Here is a 15,114-nt window from a genome sequence, read left to right as displayed (position 1 = left end):
GATTCCTTCCCCCTAAACCCTCAAACAGATCCTGAGGATGGCCTGATTCTTTAACTTGTGAAACTGGTACTTTCGTTAGTATAAGTTTTATATCCTATGTATGAATTGCTGAGCTGCTTCTTAGCAAAGACTGGGGTAATGAGGAACACAAAGATGCCCAGACTAAGGACCACATCACAAGTAGAGGATTTCAGAGAGCTCGTTGGGAATTCTGAACTGGGACGTGTCTTTAGGCAGCATTGGGGATTGAATATAGGGTCTTGCTCTTGTTAGGCAAGCACTCTGCCACTTGTGTACACTTCTAGCCTTTCTTGCTTTAGTTTATTTTTCAGGTAGGGTCACAGTTGTTTTTTGTTTATTATTTTTTGCCAGGGGCTAGCCTTAGATCATGATCCTTCTACTACCTCCATTTCCCGTTTAGCCGGGCTTACAGGTGTGAATTACCATGTCCTGTGTTCGGGCTTCTCTCTCTCTCCTTTCTGATTCTTTTGTATAAGCTGGGTTCTAACAACAGTCCTCCCATCACCATCATACAATCCTCCTGTACCATCATACACTGAATGGAGACAAAGCTCTGTTGTCAATTTAACACTAACAATACAAACATCAGAGAAAAGAAAGCTGGCAGGCTGTAATCAAAGTGGGGGAAAAATGAATCAGTGTTGAGTCAATTCCTAGAGAAAAGAACCATGGATCGAAACACTGCCTATAAAAATTACAAGCATCCTTTTTCTAGGCACGCAGAAAGCAGGGAAGACAGACCAAAGATGAATGGGAATAGATTACAAATCCAATTCCACAGTAAGGAATACCTGGCAGGTTAACAGCTAGTGTATTTCCCTCGCTGATGCTGTTTCACGATAGTGATTTTTATATTTATGCTAAAAAGAGATCTGTATTGAAGTAGAGAGAACAGAACTTCTAAACAGATGGCCCGGACCTAGATGACCTTATGTGCCAGAAGGCGAAACACTGTGTTCATGACTCACAAAGCTTTCTACTCCCATCAGTGTGATAAATCGTTCCTGGAAATTGAGCCTGATGCGGGTCACCTTCTGCTCCCTGGACATGCCATGCCGAACAGTCACGGATGACTCCTGTCATTGTGGCTAGGACATATGTCACTTTCCCTACAGGAAGGCTTGGTGACAGAGCAACCTGCTGCTGAGACATCACGGTTAGAGGAAGCAGCAGCCTGATGCCTGGGCCACATTTGGGGGAAAGCAGGAAATTCTGATGCAGAGATAAGAAAGAGGGGTGGGAAGGGGACTGTGAGCTGGGAGGGGAAGAGGAAACCACAGGAGCTCAGTGATGGCGATAGAGGACGCAGCGATACACAGAGCCCAATCTGTTTTATGTCAAAGTCATCAGTGTTTGATATCAGGGGCTTGCGGAACTAGAGCATGAGAATGGGCTTGTGCAGATTTGTGTTTATTTGTGGAGGTGGGAGGAAGGCCAGGAGAGGTGGGGGGAGAGAGAGGAGGGTGGGTGATCTTGGGTGATGTTGAGTTCCTGATGAATGCTTTGAGCTAGTACAGCTCAGCTTCGTCTTCTTTTTCCTCTCCCCGCCCCCCCTCACCCCCTTTTTAAAATTATACTGGTAGTAGGGCTTGGACATGTCCCTTATCTTTTATGCTCAAGGCTGGCACTCTACCACTTACGCCACACCTCCACTTCTGGGTTTTGGGTAGTTAATTGGAAACAAGAGTCTCATAGACTCTCCTGCCTGGGCTGGCTTTGAACTGAGAGACTCAGGTCTCAGCCTCCTGCGTAGCTAGGATCACAGGTGTGAGCCACGGGCGCCTGGCTTTGCTCTTATCATCTTGGTGAGCGCTTTGCTGCATTACTTATACTTGCTCATCTCAAAGCTCAGCTTGGGGAGTGAAGGTTTACTTTTCTCATTATGGAACTGGCCATCCATCTCTGGAAAAGGTTGACGAGTCGTGTATTTGATTTAAGCCTACAAGGTCGGAGTGAATTCACCTTCCTGCCTACTGGAGTGGAGAAAGTACATAAAGCATACACCCCAAAACGGAGAGGAGAAAGCACCCCACAGAGTTGAAAGGACTTCACCACTGACCTGAATCAGACTCGGCAGGCAACCTCACATTCTCTACATACTTTTACAGGACAGGGAGGAGGAGGCAAAACAAAACGAGCAGAACCAAACGTGAGAAAGAATGAAAGAACGAAATGGCAAGGCCTGGGGAGGGTGGGGGGGGGGTGAGCTTGCCTTTCTCCCCCCCCCCCCAGTCAGTCGCCAACTCTCCACCCAGGGCTAGCGGGAGGTGACGTCACCAGCTCCCTGCACACCAGCCAGCAGTTTCCTGCTGACCCTCAGTCCAGCCAGCAATGACGTCAGGGGTGCACCTGGCTGGGTCGGGTCACCCTGAGTGGAGTCAAAACCGACCCCGGGTTGAAGAATCTATCTCACTGCAGGGATTTTAGGTCCTTGCTCCTGGGCAGACTTCCACGCTGGGAGGCTGGGCCCCGCATTTGTTATCACCGGCTGCCACACAGGGCATGGGGGCCGAAGAGAAGGGGTTTCAAGTAGGAGAGAAGAAACACCAATGGCTCACGCTTGTAGTCCTAGCTACTTAGGAAGCTGAGATTTGAGGGTTTAAGGTTTGAAGCCAGCCCAAGAAGGAAAGCTTATGAGACTCTTCTCTCTAGTTAACTACCAAAGAGCCAGAAGTGGTGGTGTGGTTCACATGGTAGAGTGTCAGCTTTGAGCGGAAAAAGCCAAGTGAGAATATGGGGCCCTGAATTCAAACTCCAGAACCAGTACAAACAAACAAACAAACAAGAAGTAGGTGAGAGCGGGCTCTGGTGGCTCACACCTGTAATCCTAGCTACTTAGGAGGCTGAGATCTGATCTCCTAGGTGAGCGTGGATACTGTTGAACCCTGAGATTCCAGCCCAGAGTGTGGTGAGCAGTCACCACCACATCCCACGCTGGCCCTGATGAGCCTTGCTCACAGCCCCAATGCAATGTCCAAGGAAAACAGGCACCCCAGGACCAAACTTCACACGCACATCTGTTAGGAATTCAGACTTAGTTGGATACTGCTCCATGCCAACTGTTTTGAGAAGTCATCACTGTTTTAAGAAAGTCCTGGGAGAAAAATGATGTCCCCCATCTTCTGTCTACCCCAAAGAGAAAACAAGAAGACTCAGGATAAATGAACCGGGGAGAACGATCTTGTATTTCCTGCACAGAATCTGGGGTGAACAGACACGAGACAGAGCCAGACAAACCGCACACAGGAGCGTGTGAGGTCTCTCAGGAACATTCCAGGCACTCCTGTGCCTTTTCTTCTCTTTGGTGTCTGAACATGGCAGGACAGCTGAAAACAATGCCCCAGGCCAGTGAGGACGGGCGGTGGGGCCCGGCCTGATCTACTCCGCCCAGTGCACCTGCACCTGATCTACTCCGCCCAGTGCACCTGTTCATGATCTACTCCGCCCAGTGCACCTGCGCATGATCTACTCCGCCCAGTGCACCTGCGCATGATCTACTCCACCCAGTGCACCTGCGCATGATCTACTCCACCCAGTGCACCTGTGCATGATCTACTCCACCCAGTGCACCTGCGCATGATCTACTCGCCCACTGCACCTGCGCCTGATCTACTCCGCCCAGTGCACCTGCACCTGATCTACTCCGCCCAGTGCACCTGCGCCAGATCTACTCCGCCCAGTGCACCTGCGCATGATCTACTCGCCCACTGCACCTGCGCCTGATCTACTCCGCCCAGTGCACCTGCGCCTGATCTACTCCGCCCACTGCACCTGCGCATGATCTACTCCGCCCAGTGCACCTGCACCTGATCTACTCCGCCCAGTGCACCTGCACCTGATCTACTCCGCCCAGTGCACCTGCGCCTGATCTACTCCGCCCAGTTCACCTGCGCCTGATCTACTCCACCCAGTGCACCTGCGCATGATCTACTCCACCCAGTGCACCTGCGCATGATCTACTCGCCCACTGCACCTGCGCCTGATCTACTCCGCCCAGTGCACCTGCGCATGATCTACTCGCCCACTGCACCTGCGCCTGATCTACTCCGCCCAGTGCACCTGCGTCCTGCCTCTCTTACAGTTGTTGCCCCAAGTTAAGAATATGCATTGGCCAGGTGTTGGTGGCTCACGCCTGTAATCCTAGCTACTCAGGAGGCTGAGATCTGAGGATCAGGGTTCAAAGCCAGCCAGGGCAGGAAAGGATGTGAAACTCTTTACCTACAATAAACCACCAGAAAACCAGAAGTGGCACTGTGGCTCAAGTAGTAGAGTGCTTGCCTTGAGCTGAAGAGCTGAGGCATAGCTCCCAGGCCAAGAGTTCAAGCCCCACAACCCACAAAGTATGTATATTTTTTTCCCCTAAGAACTTAGGTCTATTTATTGTATTTTCATGTTATAAGGATATATGCTGCTGGCTCTGGTGACTGTGCCTGTAATTGTAGCTACTCAGGAGGCTGAGATCTGAGGATTATGGCTTGAAGGCAGTCTGGGCAGGAAAGTCCATGAGACTCTTATTTCATTAACCACCAAAAAACCAGAAGTGGAGCTGTGGCTGAATTGCTACAGCTCCAGCCTGTGCAAAAAAGCTAAAGGGCACTACCCAGGTCCTGAGTTCAAGCCCCATTATTGGCACGTGCGCATATGAGCACACACACACACACACACACACACACACACACACACACACACACGATAGAAAAATGGGAAGTAAAAGTAGTAAAAGCATTTAGAAGGCCGACTTTAAGAGATGATGTGGAACTCCTCAGCACTCTCCATGTCTTTCCCACCACAGCCAGTCAGGAAAGTCACAGTATTCTGGGATTCCTACTTTTAGACCTATGCAGTAGTGAAGGGAGGGAGGAGGGCTCTCTCTCCTCAGAGCCTGTCCAGGGAGGATTTTCTGCATTGGTATGTATGTGGCTGGTTTTATCGATCAGTCTCCCCTTGGCCTGTGAGGGAAGGCCCGCACAGGCTCCTGCTCATCCTCACTAAGTTTATGGCCTTGAGCATGGACATATTTAATAATGTCTGGCCAGGCACAGGTGGTTTATACTTGTAATCCCAGCTACACAGGAGGTTGAGATCTGTGGATAGAAGTTCGAAGCCAGCCAGGCAGGAAAGTCTATAAAACTCATCTTCAAAGCAGCAGCAGCAAAAAAAAACAGAAGTAGAGGTATGGCTCAAGCAGAAAAAATGCCACTCTTAAGTGAAAAGCTAAGGAACAGCACTCAGCCCTGAGTTTAAGCCCTAGTATGGGCACAAAATTAACACACAGAAGTTTGATGAATGAACGAATGAATGAGTAAATAGACACTACAGAAGCATGGCCAATGCAGTGTCAGTTGGGACGTGGGTTCTGGAGTGGATACATGGGTCTATATCTCAAGGAGACTCTAATAATTACACGTTGAGTGACTAAGTGTTACAGTGATTCATTCCGCTAGAACTTTCTCACCTGCAGCAGTCAGGCCCCACTTAAGGTCCTCATCCCCTCCCCCCTCGGTCATCTAGGCAGGAAATTGCTATCCTGTCTGTCACAGGGCTGATGAATGCTAGAAGCATTCCAGCAGTCCGTGGCAGGGCCCCCAGATAGGATGAAGGAAACGTAAACAGCAGCCCCTATTAGGAGATCCTGGCCTCCATGGGTGTATGTGCTGGCTCCCCACGTGGCTTCCTATCCTGGCACAGCAGCAAGTGAAGGTTTCCTGACCTCCAGGAACTTGTCCTGTCAGGCCTCACTTCCTTCCTCACTCCCCAGGCCGATTGTTTGAGGAGGATTTCCCTGGAGCAAACGAGCAAACCAGCGGAAGCACTGACGTGCATGGTGTGAGGACCTGCTGAGCCCCGAGGGTTCACGGCCACCCCCACTCCAGGGCCACCCACATATTTATTGTCTACATAATCAGATGGCAGACAGAGGTAAGGAAGAAGGAGGAAGCCCAGTGTTCAGACACAAGCCAAGGGAATTCAGAGTTTCCAGAACAGCTCTGATCGTTACCCGGCAGTGAGGTGTGGTGGTGTTCACTGGTTGTGAGGAGATGCTATGAGAAAGTCATTCAGTGATCGCAAAGGCTTTTAATTGACTGTGACTTTTGTTTAATGCCTATTATTAGAGGTTGAGAAAATTGAAAGACAGCATCCATCAAATTGGCACACCAGCTTCTCTGTGGACTCTACCTGTTTCTCTCTGCCAGTTGTTAGCAGAGCAGAGTGGGCGCCTCTGGGCTGAATGCATGAATAAATGAATGCGCTCTGTGTGAATTACTGTGGGACTTCCACTCTCCACTCTATACAACGTAAGTCAGGACACAGTGGGAATGAGATTCCCTTCTCCCCGGAGATGCCTCCACGTCTTCTTCTGTCATTTGGGTGTCTTTCTCACCCGTCTTCCCTGCTGGTACAGTCTCTTGACCTGCAGCCTGGCTGATGCTCTGCTCCTCAGTTACGGCCTGGGCTGACCGGAGTCAAAATTCTGCCAAAATTCTGACACTCTTCTCAGCACTCACCGTGTGTGTGTGTGTGTGTGTGTGTGTGTGTGTGTGTGTGTGTGTGTGTGTGTGTGTGTGTGTGTGTGTGTGTGTGTGTGTGTGTGTGTGTGTGTGTGTGTGTGTTGGGGGGGGTTACTGGGACTTGAACTCAGGACTCTGTGCTGTCACTTGGCTTTTTCATTCTTGGCTAATGTTCTATCACTCAGGTCACACCTTTAGTTCTGGCTTTTTGCTGGTTCATTGGAGACAGAATCTCAAATCTCAAGGATCTGTTTGTCTGGCTTTGAACCTCAATCCTCAGATTTTTGCCTCCTGAGTAGCTAGGATTATGGGCATTCATTACTACTGGCACCTTGTAGTATCCCCTTCCTCCCCCCTTTTTTGAGACTGGGTCTTGCTACATTGGCCAGGCTGGCCTTGAACTCCTGGGCTTGAGGGACCCCTTGCCTCAGCCTCTCATGGACGCAGGTGCACACCATGGTGTTGTCCCCATATGAGTTAATTAAGGCATACCTGAACCACACACAACCTCTATGAGTTTTGGCAAACATATATAGTGATGGCATAAGTAAAATCTCACAGTGAGTATTTCCATCACTCCAAGGGCTTGCTCAAGTTCCCAGACTGACTGCCCACTTCCTGCTAGCCACAGAACAGAGCTACACCTGTGACCACGCCACCCAGCTCTCCTGCTAGTCAAGTCCTTCTCCCTGGAGTGACAGAGCGGGCTGAACACACCAGCGCGTGCACTGCCGCCACATGGCTTGGCTGCTTCTCCCCTCCTGCGCGCTTCGTCCTCAGCGAGGACCACTGATGCATCGCCAGGAGCACCTCCCTTCACCGGCTGGCCTGCCTTCTCTCGCTTCATGACACTTGCCCTAGTCTCTTAAAATGCCCAAGGTCGCCTTCCTGTTTCTTTCTTCTCACGGTTGTGCCTGTATTTCTACTAGACACAGACAATTTCATACACCCCATTAACCCTTAAATTCTCACTCCAGGCTCTGCCAACCTGCCTTCTTCCTGTGTTCATTACATAGCTGGCAATATCGTCACCCACAGCCACCAAGTGGGAACAGTCCTTTTCCTCTGTCCCCACTGTAGGAAGCCATCTTCGAAGTAGGATTCAGAGCCATGAGTGGCGGCACACGCCTGTAATCTCAGCACTTGGAAAGGTACTGCTGATCTGAGGTACCTCTGGCTCCCGTGGACTGAACACTCTCCACCTTGCTGCCACAGCTCAAAGACAACTCAGCCCACGGGTTCTCCCACCCACTGAGAGATCTCCACTCCCGAGGGGCTCCCCAGTGTGTAGGAATGAAAGCCAAGTTTCTGAGCTGGCACTTGACATTCTAATACCAGGTCTGTCCTGCCATTCGACTTCCCAGGCTCCTATGCCCGTTAAGTCCAGTCCCATGGGGCACTGCGGCGTGAGCATTGTGTATTCTTATGCCTTTGATCTGAAATTCCCCACTCTGCCGCTTTGGAGGCCTGGCCCTGTCGCCCTGTACAAACACGTGGGTCTCCTCCCTCCTCTTCCCGGGGCAGGGCTGGCTGGTGCACCCCTCGGGTCTGAGGGCATTGGGACCAGCAGGCTCTGGATGTCTGTGTGCTGCTCACAGCTCTGTGCCTCGCCCCTGCTCCTCTCAGAAGCCCCTGTGCATCATGGGAAGATCCACTGCTTGTTCAAATAACAGAGCTACAATGACTCATTATAAGAGGTTATCGTTACATTTCTGTCTGGGTTCACATCAGTTTGTAGCAACAATAATGATAATAATGATGACTTAGAATGTTTCCCCTCCTCCAAACCTACTTTAGGTATGTGTCCATCACAGGAAGTCAAATTTAGGCCACCAAAGGGAAGACTGGCCTGTGTGACTATTATTTCTTTCTTTTTTTGGGGGGGTGGGGGGGAGGGTCTGGTGTGGGGCCTGAACTCTGGGCCTGGGTGCTGTCCCTGAGCTCTTCAGCTCAACGCTAGCACTCTACCACTTGAGTCTCAGTGCCACTTCTGGCTTTTTTTTTCTGCTTATGTGGTGCTGAGGAGCTGAACCCAGGGCCTCATGCATGCAAGGCAAGCGCTCTACCACTGAGCCACCTTCCCAGCCCATGACTATTATTTCTCTGTCCAGCTCTTCCTGTCCCAGAAATAACTGAAAGTACTGGCAATAGTGCAGAGCAGTGGGACTCCACGGCACCCCGTCAAACGGGGCTGTGTGTGCTGTTCTCATATCCCAGCCAGGCCCCACAATGCTGCCTAGGGAGGCAGAGGGCGAGAGGCCGGTCCTCCAGCTCCTGGCGAGAGGCCGGTCCTCCAGCTCCTGGTGGCAGAGCAGCTCTACTTTGTTTAGGACTCCATATTGTCACTTTCAGTGCAAGATGCAAAAGGAGCCCTTCCAATGCAGGAGGAGGGGCTTTAGTTTTAGGATGGTGGGTACTGAAAACATGACCTGAAAAAACAGTGTGAGCTTAAATGCCAGTGACAGCGATGATTTCTTTTCCTTCTTTCCATCCTTCCTTTCCTCCCTCCCTCCCTCCCTTCCAATGAGTGTTAAGAAAAATAGCAAACAATACTCATTTCTTCTTACTGCACAATGTGCAAAGAGCCACAGGGTGTAGGAAGCTTCGCGGAGAGCAGGAAGGAGGCTTTGGGCCTCTGTCACTCACTCACCGTTCCCACCAAAGGGTAAATGAAGCCCGCACCGATGCTGGCGCGCACGTCGCTGATGGGCAGAATGAAGTCCCTTGGCACCCCTTTTTTTTCCGGCTGGTGAGACAGAGAAAGGTGCGTCTTGGCCATGCAGATGGGCAAGTTTCCAAAACCCTGTAAGAAAGGAAAGGCCACGTGTTGGCTGACATCGATGCCCGCCCGCCTGTTGCGGTCTTGGGTGGATTTAGGTGCATGCGTGTGCACCTGCTGTTACTACTTCTTTGGGAATAGGAAGTGGACCAGCAGGACATGCATGTCTCCATGGTCATTATTCAGCAGGGTCCACAGTCTAATGTTTCTCTGGAAGACTCTTTCATAGAGGGCACTTTCCACCCTGTGTGTGTGGGAAAACCAGGGCTATTCTTAGCACCACGCAGGGCACAGCTGTAGAAACCTTTCTCCGGGGCTATTAATATCTGGGACTCAGAAAGGTAATCTGGAGAAAGGCTGCTAATGAGGCCCCGAAGTCACGTGACTCGCTTGTTCTTGGAGCCTGTCAGGAAGTAAAGGGCCCTTTGTGCTAGATTATGAATCAGGGCTTTTTGATCTGCAATTACATGAGAGGAACTAAGATGAGGTCACTTTTTAAGCCTCTTCTTTTCAAGGACCAAAGTCTATGCCTGACCCAGAGTTCCAAAGGTGAAAGGGCAGGAAGTCACTTGTGGGGGGGTCTCACAAAAAGGACAGTGTCTTTGAAGCAGGCTTGGGGCTAGGGGACACACACTGTTCCCTTAGAGACTTGGTGAATTAATTGCAACCACGTTCTTGGAACATAACTTGTAAGGACCAGCCCCTTGCCACCAGACAGATACAAGGGATGAACCCTCAGAGGATTTCTAAAACTACTTGGAACATTATTTTAGAGAATTGCCAATTATGTGCTGGGGTTTGGGGGTGGAGGGTGTTGGGGAGAGTATATTCTCTCTTTCTGAAACACCGGCGATTGCATTTTGCTGAGGGAAACATCATAATTGCTCTTGAGAAACAGTACCCAGAAATTTGAAGTTTGGCTCAACAGTGAAATAATTCTATGAGCTGATCAAGATTTGCTATCCAGACTTTCCCAGTTGAAGGTTAAGGACATGGCTCAAGTGGTAGAGTGCCTGTCTGGTGAGCATGAGGACCTCAACTTCTACCATACACACCCCAAGGAAAGCATGGCCAGTGTGGGTCCACACACGGGCAAGGCCATCACTTGGGAGGCAAGCTTCAAACCTACTTCCTCCAGGAACAATATTCAATTTTTTTTTTTGGGGGGGGTCGGATGTGGGGTTTGAACTCTGGGCCTGGGCACTGTCCCTCAGCTCTTCAGCTCAAGGCTAGCGTTTTACCACTTGAGCCACAGCGCCACTTCCGGCTTTTTCACTTATATGGTTGAGGAATTGAACCCAGGGCCTCATGCATGCAAGGCAAGCGCTCTACCATTGAGCCACCTTCCCAGCCCAATATTCAAGTATTTTAAGACGAATAAAATAATGCCTTGCCAGGCAGTTGTTCTACTACTTGAGCCATGCTCCATGCCTTTTTCTTTTTTTTTTCCCCCCAAATAAGAGTCTGATGTTTATGCCTGGCTTGGACCAAAGATCCCCCCACACAGACTTCCTATACAGCACAGATGACAGTCTTACTACTTCTGAACTTTTTATCTGATCTGGTCTTGTCTGGTCTTAAACCTCGAACCTCATATATTTGCCACCTGAATAACTAGAATTTCTGGCCAAATGGCTTGAGAATATAGTTCAGTGGTAGAGTATGAGGCTGAGCTCAATCTATGGAACAAAAACAATAAGGAAACACACACACACACACACACACACACACACACACACACTCATAAATATGGCTACTGCCAATTAAAACGAGTTTCCTATAATTTTACCAAACCTGGAGAACACCCTGCTCAGCATTGGTAGTATTTAACAAAATGTCAAATATATTCATGAATAGAGTGAAGGAGTTGGGAAATAATTTAAACAATCAGTGCTATCTGTAACAAAGCTCTTTTGATAGCAAGCTTTTGACATACCCTCTGAATTTCATTTTATTACTCCACAAGAGGCAGGGACCTTTTGGCCAGCGAGTCATTGGTCATGCTAAGGATGGGGCCACAGGACAGGACAGGACTCCATGTTGTTCAGGCTGCTGGGCCAAGGCTGCCACCAATTTACTTTTGCCACTTTCTAAAGGTAGAAGAGGATGGAGCCTTCAAGTTCTGCAGACCACTCTGGCGACAAGCTAATAGAGAACCCTCACATTCTCCTTGGTGCATGATACATCCCCATTGGCCTGGCCTGGGAGCATGCTGGCACTGCTAGGGCAGAGGCCTATGGTCACGAGGAAGCACCATGAGTCACCTGACTCAGACTCCCAGGCTGTACATGGAGATTCAATGATTCTGGAGGAGTGGGCATGACTACAGACGATACAACAGATCTGAGCACGGGTGCCACTCAGGGTGGACATGGAGGTAGAAACCTAGAATGTAGCTCAGTGGTAGAATGCAGAGTTCAGCTGTGAGACACAAACCACCAGTACTCATGTGAAGGGGAGAATTCTGAGAACCCAAGGTGATTATTGTTTACCTGTTGAGTGTAGCGATCTATTTTGGATTGTGCCTCAGGAGATATTTCAATGTCCTTAGCTCCGTAGACAGCTTGGGCGATGGTTCTTATCTTTTCCACAATGGGAAGCTGGAAAAACATGAAGAAGGACAAACTTGTTAACTTTAAGCTGGTTGAAAAACTAAGGGAAAACTTACATTTTCGATGTTGGCTAAAATTTTCCTACCCGAGTCCTTTCCTAGCAAATGCAGCACTTAATCATTGTTGTTTTTTTTGTTTTTGTTTTCCTATTGTAAAGGTGATGTACAGAGGGGTTGCAGGTGTAAAAGGCAGGTAGCGAGTTCATTTCATTTTGGACATTTTCTCCCTTTCCTTCATCAAAGTTTTTTTTCTATCACTCTTAGGCCACATCAGATATCAAGAAACAAAAATAAAGCCTCAGGTGTTCAGCCAACCAACAGACTGCTCATTTGCTTGACTATTTTAAAAAAGTACCCATTGCAGAATTTCAAAAAGATACATTTATACAATGCTTTTTAATGGTCTTACAACACGAGAATAGGAATTCCTAACTCAATAGTTGGTGCAAGTTTTAAAGTAGCATGGTGAAATGAGGGTTTTGTGTGTGTGTGTGTGTGTGTGTGGTGTGTGTGTGTGTGTGTGTGTGTGTGTGTGTGTGTGTGCGTGCACACGCGTATGCATGCAGGATGAATTGTTATTTTAATACAAATGTTGGAAAAGAAAATCTTGGTCAAATGTTAAATGTTGTTGGAATTGAACACCTTATTGGAAAACTGGACAATGAAATCTATCCACATTAGCAAATTATGAGAAATCACATACCATGAAAAAACAATCTCAAAAGGGGAAATTTTTTTGGCAAATAAGTAAAAATGTGTGTGGAAATGGGATCCCTAATGTCAGATCCAACACTGAGATGCATGTGGCTGGTAATTAACTAAAGTAGTCTTAGACAGATCTATAAAGAAGTGAAAAAGTTCCTAGAATCTAACAGAAATGAGAACACAACCTACCAGAACCTTTGGGACACAGCAAACTTAGAGGAAAGTTTATAGCCATGAATGCCTACATATCAAACAAAATAAAACAACAACCTAAACCAAGAAACCTAGAGTGATCTCAGATAAATAAATAAGCTACCTATTTCAGTGGTTCTTAGCTCTTTGTGGTTCAATTCTGATAGCTTCCAGTGCATCTAGCAACATATCCATTTCTTTTATTTCAGTTTATTCAAGTATTCTCTCACTTGTGACAATCCCATCTTCATCTCTAATTTTATCTTAAATTTAATTACAGGAAAATGCTGGAAGATATAGGTATGGTAATCATTTTCTGGATAGGACCCTAATTGCACAGGAAGTACTAAGAATGGACAAAAAGGGGGCTGGGAAGGTGGCTCAGTGGTACAGTGCTTGCCTAGCATGTGCGAAGCCCTAGGTTCAATTCCTTAGCACCACATAAACAGAAAAAGCTGTAAGTGGCACTGTGGTTCTAGTGGTAGAGTGTTAGCCTTGAGCAAAAAGAAGCTCAGGGACAGTACCCAGGCCCTGAGTTTAAGCTCCAGGACTGGCAAAAACAAAACAAAACAAAAAATCCAGAATGGACAAAAGGACTGCATCAGATTAAAGTTTATGGCCTTCAAAACAATTACCAGAATCAAAAGACAACTCAAAGAATGGGAGAAAATGTCTGCCAGCTATTCAATGGACAAAGGAGTAATAATCCAAAATATACAGAGCTCAAACAAGTAAGCAGCAAATAGATAAACTAGTAACTATGCAAATGAATTGAACTGTATTATGAAAAAGAAATACAAATGGCTGATATATAAAGAAATATTCGGGGCTGGGAAGGTGGCTCAGTGGTAGAGCGCTTGCCTTGCATGCATGAGGCCCTGGGTTCGATTCCTCAGCACCACATAAACAAAAAGAAAAAGCCGGAAGTGGCGCTGTGGCTCAAGTGGTAGAGTGCTAGTGTTGAGCTGAAGAGCTGAGGGACAGTGCCCAGGCCCAGAGTTCAGGCCCCACGACCGGACCAAAAAAAAAAAAAAGAAATATTCAACATCCATAGTTGTAGAGGAAATGCAAATCAAAACTACACTAAGATTCCATCTTGCCCAGAATGGTAAACATCGAGAAAACAAACAATATAAGTTGAGGGTAGGGATGGGAGGGGACAAACTGGGGGGGGGGGGGGGGGGGGGAGACTGATAGAAGGGGTGGCCTTGATCAAGATGCATTGTACTCATAACCTGACTTATGGACCTGAAGCCTCTTTCTACAGCTACTTAATAAAATAAAAAAGAATGAAAACAAAACAAAACAATAAATATTGGTCAGAATGCAGAGTGAGAGGAGAAGGGAGGAACTGTAAATGAGTATAAGCACTATGGAAACTGGTATGGAGCTTACTGAGAAACGTAAAAATTGACCTATCTTGTGATTGCACAATACCCTGATTGGGCACATGTCCAAAGGAGAGTAAATCAATATACAAGAAAGACATCTGCATGCATATATTATATCCCTGTTCACAACAGACCAACACTGTGCAACAACTAAGTGCCCAGCAACTGCTGTAAGAATAGGACTCTATGGTACACATCTCCCTTGGAGAATTACCAGCAAGAAAGAGGAATAAACACCATGGTATCTGTATGGAAGTGGTTAGAACTGGAGACCATCATGTTGAATGAGATACACCAAGCTCAACAAATCAAATATCACACTTCTTACTCATTTGTGGAGTATAGACCTATGATGATGATGAGGAGGAGGAGGAGGAGGAGGAGGAGGTGGTGGCGACATGAATGGAAAAGATGGGCTGTCTATGAGGTTAACAGGAGGGAGGGAGAAAGCAAGGGATTCTGAGAAGTAAAGATGGAAAGACACACACACACACACACACACCACCACCACCACCACCACCACCACCACCACCAAATACTGTTTGAAAAAGTGGAGAGAAGCAAGCGGGGGAAGTGGACTATGCTGGAAAGGCCAACTTGTTCAAAGTGCACAATGTGCACTTATAATAGAACTCTCAGGATGGAACCCTGCCATGTTACAAATGTATGCCACTCCAACAATAAAATAACAACAAATAAATGATAAAAAAAATGGATCCACACCCATTAGGCCAACAAAACGAAAACGATGATGATATCCGGCACAGAGAAGACATGGAGACAGGACGCTTCTGTGTGCTCTTGGCCTCGGGTGGGATGAGGGTCGTCTCCCTCACGGTGTTAGCTTCCTAACGGGTCTCTCACGACCAAGTCTCATCACTACTGCAACGCTAACCTTCCTAATAC

At 47.8% G+C, this 15,114-nt stretch overlaps 1 protein-coding gene across 3 annotated transcripts in view; it reads right to left on the bottom strand.

The window, feature by feature from the left end:
- Positions 1–15,114, bottom strand: part of Mthfd1l (methylenetetrahydrofolate dehydrogenase (NADP+ dependent) 1 like) — a 135,391-nt gene that overhangs the window by 29,988 nt on the left and 90,289 nt on the right. For 2 of the 3 annotated variants that reach the window (XM_042671887.1, XM_042671966.1), the window contains exons 25-26: positions 11,802–11,909; positions 9,181–9,333 (exon numbers count right to left, since the gene is read on the bottom strand). In XM_042671887.1, coding sequence (XP_042527821.1) covers positions 9,181–9,333; positions 11,802–11,909 — 261 coding nt within the window. The remainder of the gene's footprint in view (positions 1–9,180; positions 9,334–11,801; positions 11,910–15,114) is intronic. The other variant, XM_042672058.1, reaches the window with a different exon arrangement.

Source organism: Dipodomys spectabilis, unplaced genomic scaffold (assembly GCF_019054845.1).
Source record: "Dipodomys spectabilis isolate Male_0828 unplaced genomic scaffold, ASM1905484v1 ptg000001l, whole genome shotgun sequence".
NCBI classification, from domain to species: Eukaryota; Metazoa; Chordata; class Mammalia; order Rodentia; family Heteromyidae; genus Dipodomys; species Dipodomys spectabilis.
The sequence above is the reverse complement of the archived record's forward strand: the minus strand, read 5'-3'. Positions and strand labels throughout refer to the sequence as shown.